Source organism: Falco biarmicus, chromosome 14, assembly GCF_023638135.1.
Source record: "Falco biarmicus isolate bFalBia1 chromosome 14, bFalBia1.pri, whole genome shotgun sequence".
Lineage (NCBI taxonomy): Eukaryota > Metazoa > Chordata > Aves > Falconiformes > Falconidae > Falco > Falco biarmicus.
The window spans coordinates 17,716,441-17,731,925 of NC_079301.1; the positions used below are offsets into that span (position 1 = coordinate 17,716,441).

The window sequence follows — 15,485 nt, forward strand, 5'->3', positions numbered from 1 at the left end:
GTTTTCCCTGGTCAGGCCCTCACTCCACCAGCACTTTCACTCTGCCCACTTCCTGCAGCCGTGGCCAGGCTCTCGGAACCACTGGTGAAGCCGTTGGTGCCCTGGTGACACGCAGCATCACCTTGCCACCGTGGTGACATGCAGCATCACCTCGCTGCTGGGCATCCCAGCTGCTCACCTACTTTCCTGCCCTTTTTATGGGAAAATTCAAGCAACTGTGCCCCAGGTTGCCAGGAACGCATTACAGTACTCAACATATATGAAACTACAGAAGAAAAAGAAAAGTATATATGCCTTTATTCAGCATTTACAGCGTGGAGACCAAACCCCCACATTGTAAAGTGAGGGGTTTTTTTGGAGTAACTACTATGACTTTAGAACCCATACACAGAAATTGCTCGTGTTGAAGTGAAAAGATGTTTCACTTGATAAACTAAATATTATGACTAAAGATTTTCAATAGATCAGCTGTTACACAACCATTTACAGGGTCCCAAAATTACCGTCCATGTAATAGACAAATTTATTTCAGAAAGGACCAAATAATAAACATGGTGATTTTAGGTCGCAAGTGGAAACACGGAGAAAGATTATTTTTAAATGACTACTAGTAGCTCAAAGGAGAGCAAACAGGAAAGAAGTAGGTGTTCTCAAGTAAAAGCTTCTCTATTGAGCCTCACTGACAATAGGGAAAGACTGAAAAATAAAAGAACAAAAACATTTTGGTACTTTAACTTTTGGTTGAAAAGAAATCACAGCTTATAGCACCCTGGCACAGGTCTCAGTTCATTACAAATATAAGAGCCACTTGTAAATTTTTGATCTGGAATAAGCTTTGGGTTTCCAAGACTTTGGGAATGTTCCCAACTGAGGCTGAGATTTGGGCCTATTTTTAACAGTACCATGTACCTCATGCATCAAATGGCAGTAAAAGATATTTAAGAAAGCATATTTAAGTTATTAGATAAGGGGAAGAGAAAGCTTGATGTTAAATTTTGATCTACGCTCATTTGGCCTAAAATTGCAGCTCATTATAAGTTAATGCAGACTATATACAAGGATGAAAATAATTTTGCCTTTATGAAGTCTCCCTTATTCTTCCAGTAACAGCCACTAGGCTGATCCCAGGTGAAGTCTGTTCCTGAAATTAAAACAAGTTTTGTTTTGCAATTTGGACCCAAGTATGTAGGCCTTGCTCAGCCATAATGGCCTCTGACTTGAAGAAAACCTGCCTGGAGCAGGAATAGAGGGACCTGAATCATGGTGCGCAAATTGAAAAAAAATACTCGGGGGAGAGAAATTTCACTTTCAGTGTGTTACATACAGTCTGGTTTTGTATATTCAACTACTCTTATTTAAAACATGAATGCTTAAATTTTTGATGTGAAAAGATATGCAAATATGAAACCTTACAGAGCAAGCGAACTTTGAAAATAGTTTATATGCTATTATTCACACCCAACAAAAGTGAAAGAACTAAAGTACCTGACTCATAAGAACAACCCATGAACTTATTTAAATATTTAACCAACCAGAAATGAGCAGCATGAATATTAATGTGGAATAAGCTAACTAATACTACCTGAATCTGTAGGAAAGCTTATGCAACTGAAAAATTTCTGGGGCAAACATGAGCAAATAATGGCATCCTGGAAAATGTTCTGAACTAGAATTCCTGGATCAGAGATTTGTATTTTGCTATAGAAAACATAACTAGAAATACTAATAATTTATAAAATACAAAGACATCTTCATTTTACCTAGTTCTGCCCAACTGAAAAATCTTGTTACACTCTCTCGTTACCAGGTAAAGATAAACACAGACATATCTACAGGAAATTCATATAGAGCTTTTTAATCCATAGTGACATGGAGCACTTGGAGCCTTCTCAGGCTGATGACATGTAGCAGTATATCTCTAGAAAGTTGAAAAAACTTTGGTGGCAGACTGGAATCTAAGCCCGGATGATACAGGCAGTGCTTCATCCAGATAAAATCTAAATGGTGTGGGTGGGATATATATCTGTAGCAAACAGATGAGGCTGCAAAAATTATACAGCCAGTCCTAACTGAGGGCATATGCTCACCAGCTGTTATGTAAATCTGCAATTAATGTAGCTTACTAGATCCTCAGGTGCTTTCAAATTATCATACACCAGAAATGATCAGATCTGCTTTCCCATATGCATTAGATAAGGATGTTAGGAAAAAATCCCTCCTGATGACTATCTCACTGACAGCAACTAGAACTTCGTCACTATGCGACAACCCCCCTCCAAACCCCGAAAAAACAGTGGAAAACAAAAAAATGAGTGAAATGGTAATAATTTTCACCATAAAGACAGTTATTCAGAGAATACAGAAAATTAGTAGCCACTTATTGGTCCGGAGGTATCTGTACTTGTATCTCTGGACAAGTTTTACCAAGCACAAACCACTCTTTTAAGCAAACCCAGAGTTATTCCCATTCAAGATACAGGATGTTGGGAATACTCTGGCTCCTGCCCAGCTGTGAACTGACAAATAAATCAACAAACCAGGACTGCATGTGAGAATGTGTGTCACACAAGCAAAAACTAATTAGATTTCCCTATGTTTACAGAAGCCACAGTTGCATTTTAAGAGTCTACATAACAAATGTTTTGTAACATTTTTCCATTCATGTTGAAGAACCAATGTGATAATTAATGTTGAGCCAAAACGTCATATAGTAAGTCACAAAGACTTGCTCTCCCATGTATGACTGTAATCACATTGACTCCAAGCCCACCTCCAATACATCTACCCTCTAAAGCAAACTAAAAAAAGGTGTTTCCAGCTACTCTGATAAATCCTGCCATTCTACTACAATAGCAAAATTGCAAAGTTAGGCATTTACAAAGATGAGCTTGAAATTAAGTAACTGCACTTCAATCTATTTCTGAATTTAATATTTCTGAAATGTAAATTCAGTAAAGGGACAGCAAAATGTATCTTAGAAAACATGGTGCAAAATACTGCATATTTGTAGACCTAGCTGTCATTCTAGCCAACGACATAAGAACTAAGAGGCAAAAAAGAAAGATTTAAATTGTGATCAGACTGAAGAAATGTAATAAAGATAGCAAGGCAAAATATAATTGTTATCAGCCTTTTCTGAATAATTCTTTAAAAGCAACAATGTTGTAAGCCTTAATATGAAAATCAAATGTTTAATTTAAGAAAAATACACAGCAATTAAAATCAGTAGGAGTCCTCTCCTAATATAAACAGTCATCTTAAATAGTATTTCTTTCTCTGTTAGGCAGCATCAGGGTTAGGAGAGCAGAATGTTGATGTGAATTCCATGTTGTATTCAACCTCTGGCCAACCTAGCGTTTTGCTCGCCAGAATTTACAAAGCACCCCATGGCAAACATTATTAGTAAAACATGATTTGTATTCGTGTAGAAGTAAGCAAGACAACAGAACAGAAAAGGTCAAGAATAATTCAGCATAGAGAAGGAGGAGAGGCTTACCGATGACATAGGCTAGCAACAGCGCCAGGGTCACTGTGATGGCAGTAGCACTCAAGGCAGTGCACTTCCAGTTGCAACACCTGTAAGGTTTGTTAAAAGTGAAGGCAGGTCTGGAAAAGGTACTTCTAGGAAGAGGCCTAGGAGGTGGAGAGTAAACAGTATTGGATGTTAAAGGATAGTTCTGACTGGCTGCGCTGAAGATAGCTGAAGACCCAGATCCGTGTTTAAATAGGAAATGCCTACAAAGAGAAAACAAAGAACCACGTTGTAAAAAACACGTTGTGATTTAAGAAGTGAAAGGAACTATATGAGCACCGTATGATAAACACCGCGTATTTCCAGAGAAAATATCAAACAGAGGACGATATGTATTTGAATACCCTCCGTACCGGCAGTTTTTCAACCACGTCACAAGATTTCCAGCAAGTTTTCAGTGAAACAAACAATATAATGTACATGATTTCGAAACTATGCTCCCAGTGGTTTGGAGTAATGCTGAGGAAAGATTATTTCTCAGCACGGCACCTGGAGGTCCTCCAAGATGAGTAACCCCTGTGTGCCTTGTCACACAGGTGTGCCCGAGACATGGGAATTGTCGCCAGTGGCACCCACCCCATCCACAAACACACAACTGGGTTTATCTCACCAAGAGTACAAAGAAAGCACAGAAGCCACTACCACTCTGAGTATTTATTTTTACTATGGGTTATCTCCAGAATATAAAGAAATAAAAAAACAGAACTAGAAAAAAAGAAAAAAGAAAAAAGAGAGCAAGGTGACTAATTGGGAAATGTACAAGGATGATCCATTTTGAAGGACTGTGGTTACTGCATAGGTGAATACTGTTTGCTTAGTATTCTCAATTGAGATATTTTGAAAGCAGTTTTTCTCCAAATGCTTTTGCCTACTCTGGTGATTCTCAAACATACTAAGAAAGGATTCATTTGGAGACCTATTTCAGCATATTTTGGAGGACTGATTGCCTTCAAGTAAAAATAGCAAAGACCTATGGCACGAAGAATAAGGTACAAAAATGTGCCCTGCAGAACAGGCTCTGGTGCAGAAATATAAAGTGGTTGTCTATAGGATGATGGATAGTTTTCAAGACTGGCAAGTGCTCTGCAAGAGAATTTGGGAAAGGATATTTAATTTAAAAAATAACTTACTGCGCTATCTGCTCAGGAATTGTGGCAAAAAAGGACACATTCAAGGCTGACCACACCAATCACACGTTCTTTTGGAGACACCAACTTGCTTTGGACCTTCTTTTGTTTGTTTTATGTGAGCAAGCTTCTTCAGTGCGCTCCTGACAGGCGCACATCTAAACCTCATGGCATAGCAGGCACCCAAAGAAGTTCAGAGCATCTCCGTGTTCCTTGGTCTTAAGCCATGAGGTCTGAGCTGAGGAAGCAAGGGAAGGGGCATGGATACCACACAGCTTGCAAGAAGGAGGACTGCCTTGGCCACGGGGCTGCCACTGGAGTTGTTTTAGCCTGATCTATGCAGCCTTTCGGTTGGGTGCCCCGACTCAGGAAGACATTTCCTAGAGAATCTCCTGAGCTTGCCAGGTCTTCGCCTTGGGAGCCAGACACTGATGTGAAGTGATGAAAAGCAACAACACACTTGCATTTCAAGTGCTTTGAACTGTGCCCCGTTCATACGGGCTCCCAGCTGAGTAAGAGCATCCGTGACTGTTGCTACCGTTGGTTCCTGTACAACCCACTTCTCTGTTCTTCCATTAGCTGGGAGCCGGTGCAAGTGTTCTGCAGCACCCAGGCAAGCACTACCATTCCACTTGTGCTGGGGGTGCAGCTTGCCCTCAGTTTTTGCTAAAACCAAAGGAGGATCTTGCACTTAAAATCACATGGCACTGCGACGCCTGCAAGCCACAGACACACTTCACAGCTGAAGTTAACTGGCCAATGTTGACATGGTCCAGAATCTTCCCAATGGCGAATGTACCTCTACACCTTCAGCAAGGCACAAGCTTTTGAATACATATATGGATTGATCAATCAATCCACGCTGGTAGAATTTCTTTGATGGATTCACATCAGGACATACACAGGACCAAACACTCAAGAGCATGAAATGATTATACTGTGACATTTGACTTTAAGAATATTGTAAATACATGTTCCTGGAAAGGTAATAGCTAAAATGGTGTAATGAGTATGATATTAGGTATTTCCATTATAAGATTTTAAAAGAAAGGTTACAGTTCTCAAAATGCCAGGTTATAAAAAAATAGAAAAGTATTACAGAGCAGTTTTATCTTTTAAAGGGCCTTTTATTCAGGCAGTTACATAAAAAAGGAGGTAAATGAGAAAACCAGTTAGCTTGCATTAGATTGCAGTGCCTACATACCAGGAGTCTTTTGACAAACCCCAAGAAAGGAATTTTTGTGTTGCTTATGTTGAGTACTAGCTATTCCTACTTCATACTTACTACCAAAATAAACAGCACTCAGACAAAAAAGGACAACTCAATCTGACTCAGCAACAGCATCCTGGCATTACATTCGACAACACATTGTCATTTTCTTTCCCACTGATGTTCACAGTTGTAGATATATGCATTGTATAGATGGCGATGCTCTGAAGACAGTAATTCTTCAATTTTTCTCAACTCAAATACAGTAAAATAATAATTTCAAATGAAGTAACGTAACTGTCTAGGACTATATAAATCTGCTTCCTTCATATCAGACGATAAGAATATAGTTGGTTATTTTGGCATCAGTGCTTCATTGACACACGTGAAGGCTTTTGCAAGCACAGGAAGCCTCACTTTTCAGTCAGCAGTTAACAAGATACAGTCACATATACTTTTGATAGGAAAGAATGTCAAGGCAAAATTCTTATTGATATTCAAGGAAACAGAATCACCACATAAAATTAGAAATGTGCTATCGTATATAAGCACATACATATATAACGTATGTATACATATATACATACACATATATACACACAAATAATGTATATGTATATATAAAGACAGCCAATAGTTCTTTACTTGCTTTACCTTTTCAAGACTTAATGCCAAAAGCCTACTTATTTGATAATTTCTCATTTAAATATTTTGGAAATTACAGCAAAATTGTCTGATATTGGCAGTATTGATTGTCGTTTATGGTGCACAGCTCAAAGGTATCAGAGGTAAAGGAAGGAAATGCTGAACTGAAAGTTATTGTTAAAGACTCTAACAGCCTTGCAATCAATAGTCAGGAATAATTTTATTCTCTTGCACAGGGATTTATAAATGTGGCGTCATAGCCTGATGGTAAAATGCTAGTGCGTAGATGCATTTCTTCCTTAGCAGAAGAGCGCACAGAAGCTGGATCCAGCTCACACCCTTCTAGATACCTGGCTCCATCCCCACGGAGGAGGTTTTACATAGGTTTAACTTGTAACAAAACTGGGATTCTGAGGCAGTGCTACACGGAAACTGAGCTACCAGTGAAATAATGTTCAGAAAATGTTAAAAACCACAATTGTTTATGCCTTCCATTTTGGGGAGAGTATACTGAGTACCCAAAGACATTTCTATAAAACTTGAAAAACACTGGTGGCACACAGACAAATTTCCAAAGCTAAACTGTGACTATGTTCTCATAAACTCAGACGACTCCTCAGCTGTCTGGGCACACCACTGTTCCCAAAGGACAGCAGGACACGCTAAACTGTTGCTATCAATTCTATAAAATCAGGTGCTCCCTCTAAAGTGAAAAATAATAAAAGCTGCAGTTCAAAAGTTTAGATGTGAATGCAGCTTGGTGTGCGCTTTAATATTTAATCTAAGAGAAAAGCTAAGGCTTCTTTTGGTGTTTTGTTTTTTGGGTTTTTTTTTTGGTAAACTGAGAAAAACCAGTGAATTTATAAGGATGATTGATAAGACCACTTGTTCCAAAGTGAGGAAATTCTAAATGTTCACAAAAAAAGGTCAAAGACATCCATAAAGAAAATTATCATATTCTCTTAAAAAGAGAAATACAAACTTAATCTATAAGGCATTTATTTGTGAAAAAGAAGTAACTTAATTTTGTTGCAGTTATAATTCCAATACATAAAGAATTATTAAAGGCTCAGTAATAATTTCACATATAGAAAAAGCAGTTGGGAAACATTCCCTATTCAAGGTAACGACCTCTGTCTGCCTATCTACCCATTTGTTCGTCTCTACAAATGTAAAACTTTTGAACTTTGAATCCTCTCAAGTGAAGCACACTGGAAGAAAAAGATCCTACCAGACTCATAAAAAATGGGGGACTTGGACCAAAACCACCAATCGCCCCAAACAACCCAATAAAACCAGCTAACGCCCCAGTGAGGTCCTGTTTCTAAACTCGGCTCTTTGTGCTCTCTAAGCCCCTGTAGACATCCAGCCAGCGCGGCACATGGTGGCCAGCGATGCAGAATGCATCGTTCTCATCGATAGCCAGGTCTAAGCCTGCTGCAATGGCATGCATGCCCAGTAAAGGGAGTTTAGGGGAAGGGAAGGGAGTTACTGCAGAGTACAGGTGACAGGAGGCAATAAATTAGACCTCTTAGTCCTGCCGATCACAGAATAGCTTGCGTTCTGTAGAGAAGCAGTTTCATGTGGCTCACTTAAGTGCTCTTGTTCAACCTCAAGAGGAATGCCATATAACTCCAAGAGTGCAGTTCATACAAAAATGATGAATTCTCAGCTAGGAAAAGGTTAGAGAACATTTCTTAGACTTCATTTCTTTACAGCCTTCTCTATCAGGACATTTTGTTATGTACTTTTGGCTTATCTGGAATGGTAATTTAAGTCTTAGAAAAGCTACATACAAAGCAACGTCCCAACTGAATTCATGTGGCAGTAACATAATACTATTACAGAAACCAGATTAAACCCACACAGAATTCCTTAATTAAATTCTAAGAAAATATTTTCATACCCCAGTACCATAGTAATGTCTCAGAACTTTGTCAAGGGCTTGGTGTCACTTCTGCAAGTTTGATGCATTTACCCTGTCCCTAGTGTCTGTACGCCTAGAAGTCCACCTTCATTTGTACCTATAATATGTTTTCCTTCCATTTCCATTTAAAACTACAGGTTTGTAAGAGGAAAAAATGAAGAACAAAAGCAGATTCGAAAGTGAGCCGCCGAGTGAGTCAGTAGAAACATTAATCTTGCAATAAAACCGAGAGAAAAATTAGTCTGCATTTCTCATGGATAAACCAAGTAGGAACACTTTGGTACTTGTATGTGTTTCACATTCAAGAAATAGTTACCTAAAGTGTTACAAATTGCTGCATAGCTATGTGATAAGAAAACGAAGAAGTGTCAGTTTGATCATTTAAATTTTTCAGGTTTTTTTCAACTAAATTCTATAACTGCATATAATATATATAACTGTATATCTGTTCCCATGTTAAGTAGGCAATTGAAGTAATTCTTTTAGACGTCAACAGAAGTGCAAAGGGAATTTTTAAAGAGGCACAGTAGCTGAAACATAAGAGGATTGTGATTTTGGCATAACATGTAAAGATGACAGCCAAAAGGGATTTGGAACCAATACAGTTGCCCATCTACTTTGGCAAACATCAGCCACAAGCCCATAGCTACCTGACCCTTTAAAGTCACTCAGTCCCACCGTGACGGTGGGAAGAAGCAGAAATTTGCTCTTTCCTGATTTTCTATCCAGCCTATTCTGTACCCAAAGTGGGAGGGGAAAAAAAAAAGGAAGCTTCTAAACCTAGACAATAATCAGAATATGGTCCTCTGTTTATAAATCTTGCATATGGTACTCGGCAAACTCTAGTACAAAACCAGGACAGCTATTCTAAGGTAAGTATATGGTATACAAACCAAGACACCTGCTTGACAATAAAGATACATGCACTATACTCTCATCTGGAAAACCAGCTCAGGAAAACTTTGTGAATGAAAGGCATGACTTGTAGATAGAATCTGCCCTAACATTTTATGTGCCCTGTTTTACCTTTTTGTGTACAAGAACTGTAGGAACAAGAATGCTCATGGGTGAAGGAAGAGGGAAATGGCCTTGCAAACTAGTTATCTGATTTATTTTGTCATTCAATTTTTACATATATAAATGTAATACATTTGAAACCACCTAGAGATTTGTCTCTGGGAACAGAACTGCTTTGTTAAAATTTCCTCTTTGAGCTGGACTTGCCTTTTGAATCATTCACATAGAATCACTACCTTTTATTCACTGATGCTTTCTTTATGCAGTATTTGAAACCCCAGCCCTGTGACCCTGGATGTGAAAGGATGTAAAAAGAATCTGTATCCTTTACTTTTCACTTCAATACAGAAAAACAAGTGACATGATGCTGACTCACTTGTCTGTTGTTGCTGTAGGCAAGCTAAGCCTGTTAACCAGGTGACTAAACTTTCAAGTCCCTGGCAGAAATCTGGGACAGTAATTATATAAATATAGGACAGTGCCAAAATCAATCAAGAACAGCTTCTAAAATGGGACATTTGTCGAAAATGCAACTGTCTTCTGGTTTCAATGACTATTTAGTGGAAAAAAACCCCACCCAAACCCAAACAAAAAAAAATAAAACCCACCACACTGGGGACATAAATTACTCCTGTACAGATCAGTATGGGCTTTATTATTATGATACATGGCGACATTGCTACATTAATCCTGTAGTTTTCAAAAGTGCTTTTCTGTGGCTTAGAACTTTCCTTTAGCACTACAGCTCAAACAACAGCTGATCAATGCACATGGAGATTAATGGGGTGAGGAAGGAAGAAGTTCATCGTTTGCTCTAATTTTTTTCAATAAATTTTAAAATTTTGATGTGGAAAATGAGAACAATAATACTTTAATATCTAAGAAAGTTATATAAAGAATAGTACATAACATTTGCAGAATACTTTGAAACCATGAATCAAGGAGGATAAAAACAGCGATACTGTAACTTTGTTGCTTATATTCTGTGGTTAGAAGCATGATTTAAAAAAGAAAAAGGAATGAGGTAACTAAAGCAGAAGTAGTTGCCATGAATTTCCTCCTGTGAGTATTCATGCATATTCTGACTAACTTACTACTAGCATTTTAGTATACTTCCAAATACCTACACTTACATGTGTAAGGTCTAAAGCCAAGCTATAGCTAGTAGCTGTAGTAGTAGTGACAAACCCCACAAACTTTGCTTGGCAAGAGGTGTATCACATCGACTATGTGCATACTACCTAGTCTTCCAAAATTGATTACTAGAAGTAGCTATCCAGTGGGTAGACAGACATTCCCGAACAGTAATGTTACACATACATATGTGAGTTTCTTTGAAATGAAAAGGTAGAATCTTTTGCATATCTCTGAACCCTCCTCACAGTCTCTGTTTCCCAAATCAGCCTTGACCCTCTATATTAACCTGTAATTCTCCTTCTCTTTCAGAATTTATATTCAGTCTCTTTCTGGTTTTATAAATGAAAACACTGTGTTTCATAGAAAGCTAACCAGCTGCTTGCTTATTTCAGCCACAAAATCACAATGTATCTTTACTTTTAATTATATCTTGATATCCTATTCCATTATTCAAAATAATGAGTGAAGAGTATCTGCCACGTGATTGTTCAAGTTACTATGTTAAGCCTGCACAAAAAACCCCCTCGCATACAAACACTATCTCACTGTTCCAGGGAAGCCCACACCAGACCTTCTCCCAGGGAAAAAATACGGTAGAGTATATGAACAATTTAAATCGCCTTATTGTCCTTAGTGACTGGATCTCAAATTATTCAAAAGAAGGACCCCCAAGTGCCATTGCTGCTGACATGAAAACTGTACTTCACTGTAGCTGACAAATTTTTATATTTGTATTTCCATAAAAGATGCTTTCATTCTCACATTATTAAATTTAGGGTCATATTTACAGCTTTTCTTTTAAGTTCATAGTCATATTTACAGTTTTCAATTTATCTTTTTCAATTCAGAAGCCATAAATATTTTTAGATCTTTTCTGCTGTGCAATGCAAACACACGGGACTTGGACAGGCTTTAAAACCTTTGCCATGTGTCTGTTTTTAATATGGTCACCCTCTCTATAGGTTAGATTTATTGTTTAATTAGGTGGAAAATGAAAAAATACAAATGAAAGGTCATAATAACAAATACTGACCAACTTGATTCGAAGGAAAGATGGTAAACAAAACCCTCCCCTCCATTTGTTCTTGGAATAACTACAAGTCTGGTCATTTAACGCAGAAGTAGGCTCCATTGGCAAACAAGTTCCTAATGAATTGTATTGCTCAAATAGTAATTGTGTCCCTGCTTGGTGGTTTATGATCATTAACACCTGTGTGTCTTGGGAGCTGTAAAAGCCATTCTGTTTGCTATGGAAACATCGAACTGGGAAAAAGGCAGGCACAAAAGTGGTTACTGCATCCCTGCACTGGGGACAAGATTCACACGATGCTCAAATGAAGAGACCAAGGAGAAAAAATAAACCTTCCCGGAGCACACTGAACCGTGTGAGTGTGTATTTATATATGCATTTTTCTTTAATTATTTCTGCTTTTAGCACTCTTCCAGCTTAAAGTGAGTTTGTACAGGTTTCTGTGATTTGAAGGGCTACTGATGTGCTTTTTGAAGAGCACAAATATTTATGAGCTTGATTAAAAAAGAACAAGGGAAAACCATAGCCCAGACTAAATCTCTTGACTGGCAAGAGATAGTTGTGAAGATCGCCCCTATACTAAACAGAATTATAAATGAGATATTCTTTTTAGGAAACAGAAATCCAGATAGCCTTAAGTAAGTTTCTTAAATCACTATATAACACAGAAAGGAACGACTCCATCCATATGATGATCTCCATCAAGTTCTTGAATTCCCAAGTTCTCAAAGTTTTTAAGTGTTTAGAGCCATAATCAAACTTCAGGGCTCTAAAATAGTGCTGAATAGTAACTAAAAATCATAACTGCCCTGAACCCCAAATACTTCTCTTATTATTCCAGTACTTCAAAGTTTTATATAAATTAATGATAATTGAATCTCAGGTTCATGGTCTGGTATCTCGCTGTCCCCTTAGAGGAGCTATTACCATGGTGATAAGATTGCTTAAATTAAGCTGTCTTTTTCCACAGGACTTGGCTCATTGCCAGTGCAGTGAAGGGAGATTTCAGTCCATTCAGCACAGCATTAACCTTACTGCCAATACTGCTAAATGGGTTAGAGGAACTAGAAAGAAATTTGATCTAAAAAAGGAAGGAACAAGCAAATATGTAAAATACTGAAGCACATAACTGGACTTAAAAAAAACCCCACCACTCTGAAAGAAAATCAAAATAAGGTATGTTTTATATTTAGACTGAAAACTTAAAAATTCTAATGCTTGGGTAATCTAAAAGCAAAACTTTACTCAAAATAAGCATGTCCAATGGTTTATCCATGAGCAAACTGTAACAGACTGTAGGGAAGATCAGAAATAACGTCAGGTAAAAATTCCTATTTAATGTCTATTTTTTTTTTTTATTTGGGAATTTGATTGAAGTGGGAAAATAAATAGCAAACACCAAGAACCCCCAACAAACAACCCACAAAAAAAGCAAGGTATGAAAAGAAATACTGAGTCAATTAAGACGACATGGAGAAAATGAAAAACATTCCTTTGAATTGCCAGGGTTTAATACATACTCCAGAAAAAGCAGTAAGGTATGTTCAGATGGGGCTGTCAGAGATAATGACAATGTATTACACTGCAAATCATAAGATTTGAAACATTAGGGCAAAGTATCTATGAAACCTGAAAAAACAATTATTTTAGTGGAAAGGAAGGGAATAGGCAATAGGTTTCAAGCACTTTATTCTGGGAGAGAAGAAAAAAAAAATCAATTTATGTAAGAGCGCAATAACATTACCCTAAAAAGGAGAATCAATGTTTCCTGTGTTTTTATGTGGTGTGAGAGATCCTCGCAGTCTTTTTCTGGCAATACTTACACACTATTTTTCCGTGTGACAATGAAATTACTGCATGTTCATAAGTCATTTTAATAATGAATATGTTTTTTCCAGCCTGTGAGTGCATGCATACAGAAAGAGTCTGCACTGGCATTTACAGGCACATTACAGAACTGAAGGCTGCAGCTGTCAGTCAGCACTTTGAGCCGCTACACCTCCTGCAGGTACAGCTCTTCTCCAGTTTTTTCATCAACAACTCTACCTGTGACATGTCCTCTGAAGTTTTAAACGTGTTCCTAATTCTTATTTTCATTTGGGTTGCTTATAGTCAGAGCAACTACCAGAGTTAGAGAACTGGCCTTGGCAATGCCGTACGTTTAGACTGTATTCTTGGCTTTGCCAAAAGCTGGTGGGATGCTGAACAGGTAATTCTGCCTTGCCAAGTCAGTCTCCTATTAAACAGTTGGTTTAGTAAGCTGGGTCTTGACAAAACTGTGCAGGGGATTAGTCTGTGCATATAACACCTCTAGACAAAGTATGAGACAGAATTTCTGATTCGCCCTTTACTATAAAAATATAACAAAGTTTTACTGTACAAAAATCTTCCAGAACATATACCTCAGTATACATCTTTACTGCAGCCCTTTGCAGTCTAATCTACAGTTTCAAATTCTAATTACAAAAGAATAGATGTTTAAGCAGAATACTGCAAACATTTTCAGAACTACAGATATTTTTTTTAACCTAAATATGACACATTATCATTATAAGTAAACCCATAAACTTGCTTAATTTCTGACTGTCCAGAGTGAACAGGATTTACAGTCACACAATTAGTTCTAGGAAATCTTTTCCTGTCTGAAAATTCTCTCATATTATGTGGCTGGAGATAACTGATGCAAACACGTGTGTTGTTTATGAATTAGCAGAAGATAGAATTGGAAGAAAAGCTGAACATGTGCATTCTGATTTTTGCCTGGTCGTTACAGTACAGAATACATTACTGTCTAAGTCTTCTTTTTAATTGCAAATGTTCCAAATAAAACAAACAAACAAACAACTGCTCAGACATATTCGGTATGTACACATTAGGAAGATTTGGTACTATGCAGGTTTAGCACAGAAACAGAGCTACCATTGACACATTTCCCTTTATTTTTGTAGGATATTCCTATTATTTTGCAGGATTATTTTTAATGGGCAGCTAAACATTAATGGAGAAGGAAAGCAAGGGAATCCACGCATTAGGCCAAAGTATCTGTATAATTCCAGCTAAACCATTCCTTGTTAAAGCAAGAAAAAACAAGCTGCAAAGCCCTTCTTTTTCTCTAAGGCTGTGCTGCGTACTATAGAATTCTGGGAAGTGGTGATCACAAATGTTTTTTATTACAATGTTCCTCTGCTGTACCACTTGTCTGCACATAAACTGCAGATACATCTTGGCAAACAGTCTCACAGATTCTACTTCCAGATTATATAGCCTTTCAGCCAGCTTCGCCAGAGGCTGCAGCTAGCTACCAGAGGGTGTATGAAATCAGCTGAAACAACCAGTGAAGGGCAGGAACGTGGAAAATTCCCAGACTTCGTGAATCACTGACGTGTAGCCCACAGTATGTTTTCCCGTCTGAACTCCTAATCCACTGCACAGCCCTTTCGTCAGTATCCAATTCTATAACTATGAATATAACTATATATCTATTTATTTGTCCTTTATGAAAAGTTTCCAGTTTGCAAAAATAATCAGAAACTAGAAAAATTAAACTAAGCTCAAAAGAGACTTAAAATTGCAAAGTATTTTCCCCAATGAGGTCTGAGAAGAATATAGCGAGCAGGGATGCAGAAAGGCTAAACAAGATCTACCTAACTGTTAATTGGAGAGAACTAAAAGGTAATTAATGGGTGCAGACCATCCAGGGATCGGCTTTACATGCAGCAGAACACATAGATATATAAGCTTGTTACACCAGAAATGACAGAGATTTATCTTTACAAAGATTGTGGAAACAGAAGCTTCTAGCTTTAGAAGGACTAGTTGAACTAAAATTTTGTTTATATTCGCTCTTGGAGAAAAGTTTC

At 37.7% G+C, this 15,485-nt stretch overlaps 1 protein-coding gene across 2 annotated transcripts in view; it reads right to left on the reverse strand.

Moving 5' to 3' along the window:
• The window catches only part of TENM1 (teneurin transmembrane protein 1), a 349,253-nt gene that overhangs the window by 152,303 nt on the left and 181,465 nt on the right, over positions 1–15,485 (reverse strand). For both annotated transcript variants that reach the window (XM_056359800.1, XM_056359799.1), the window contains exon 5: positions 3,497–3,735. In XM_056359800.1, coding sequence (XP_056215775.1) covers positions 3,497–3,735 — 239 coding nt within the window. The remainder of the gene's footprint in view (positions 1–3,496; positions 3,736–15,485) is intronic.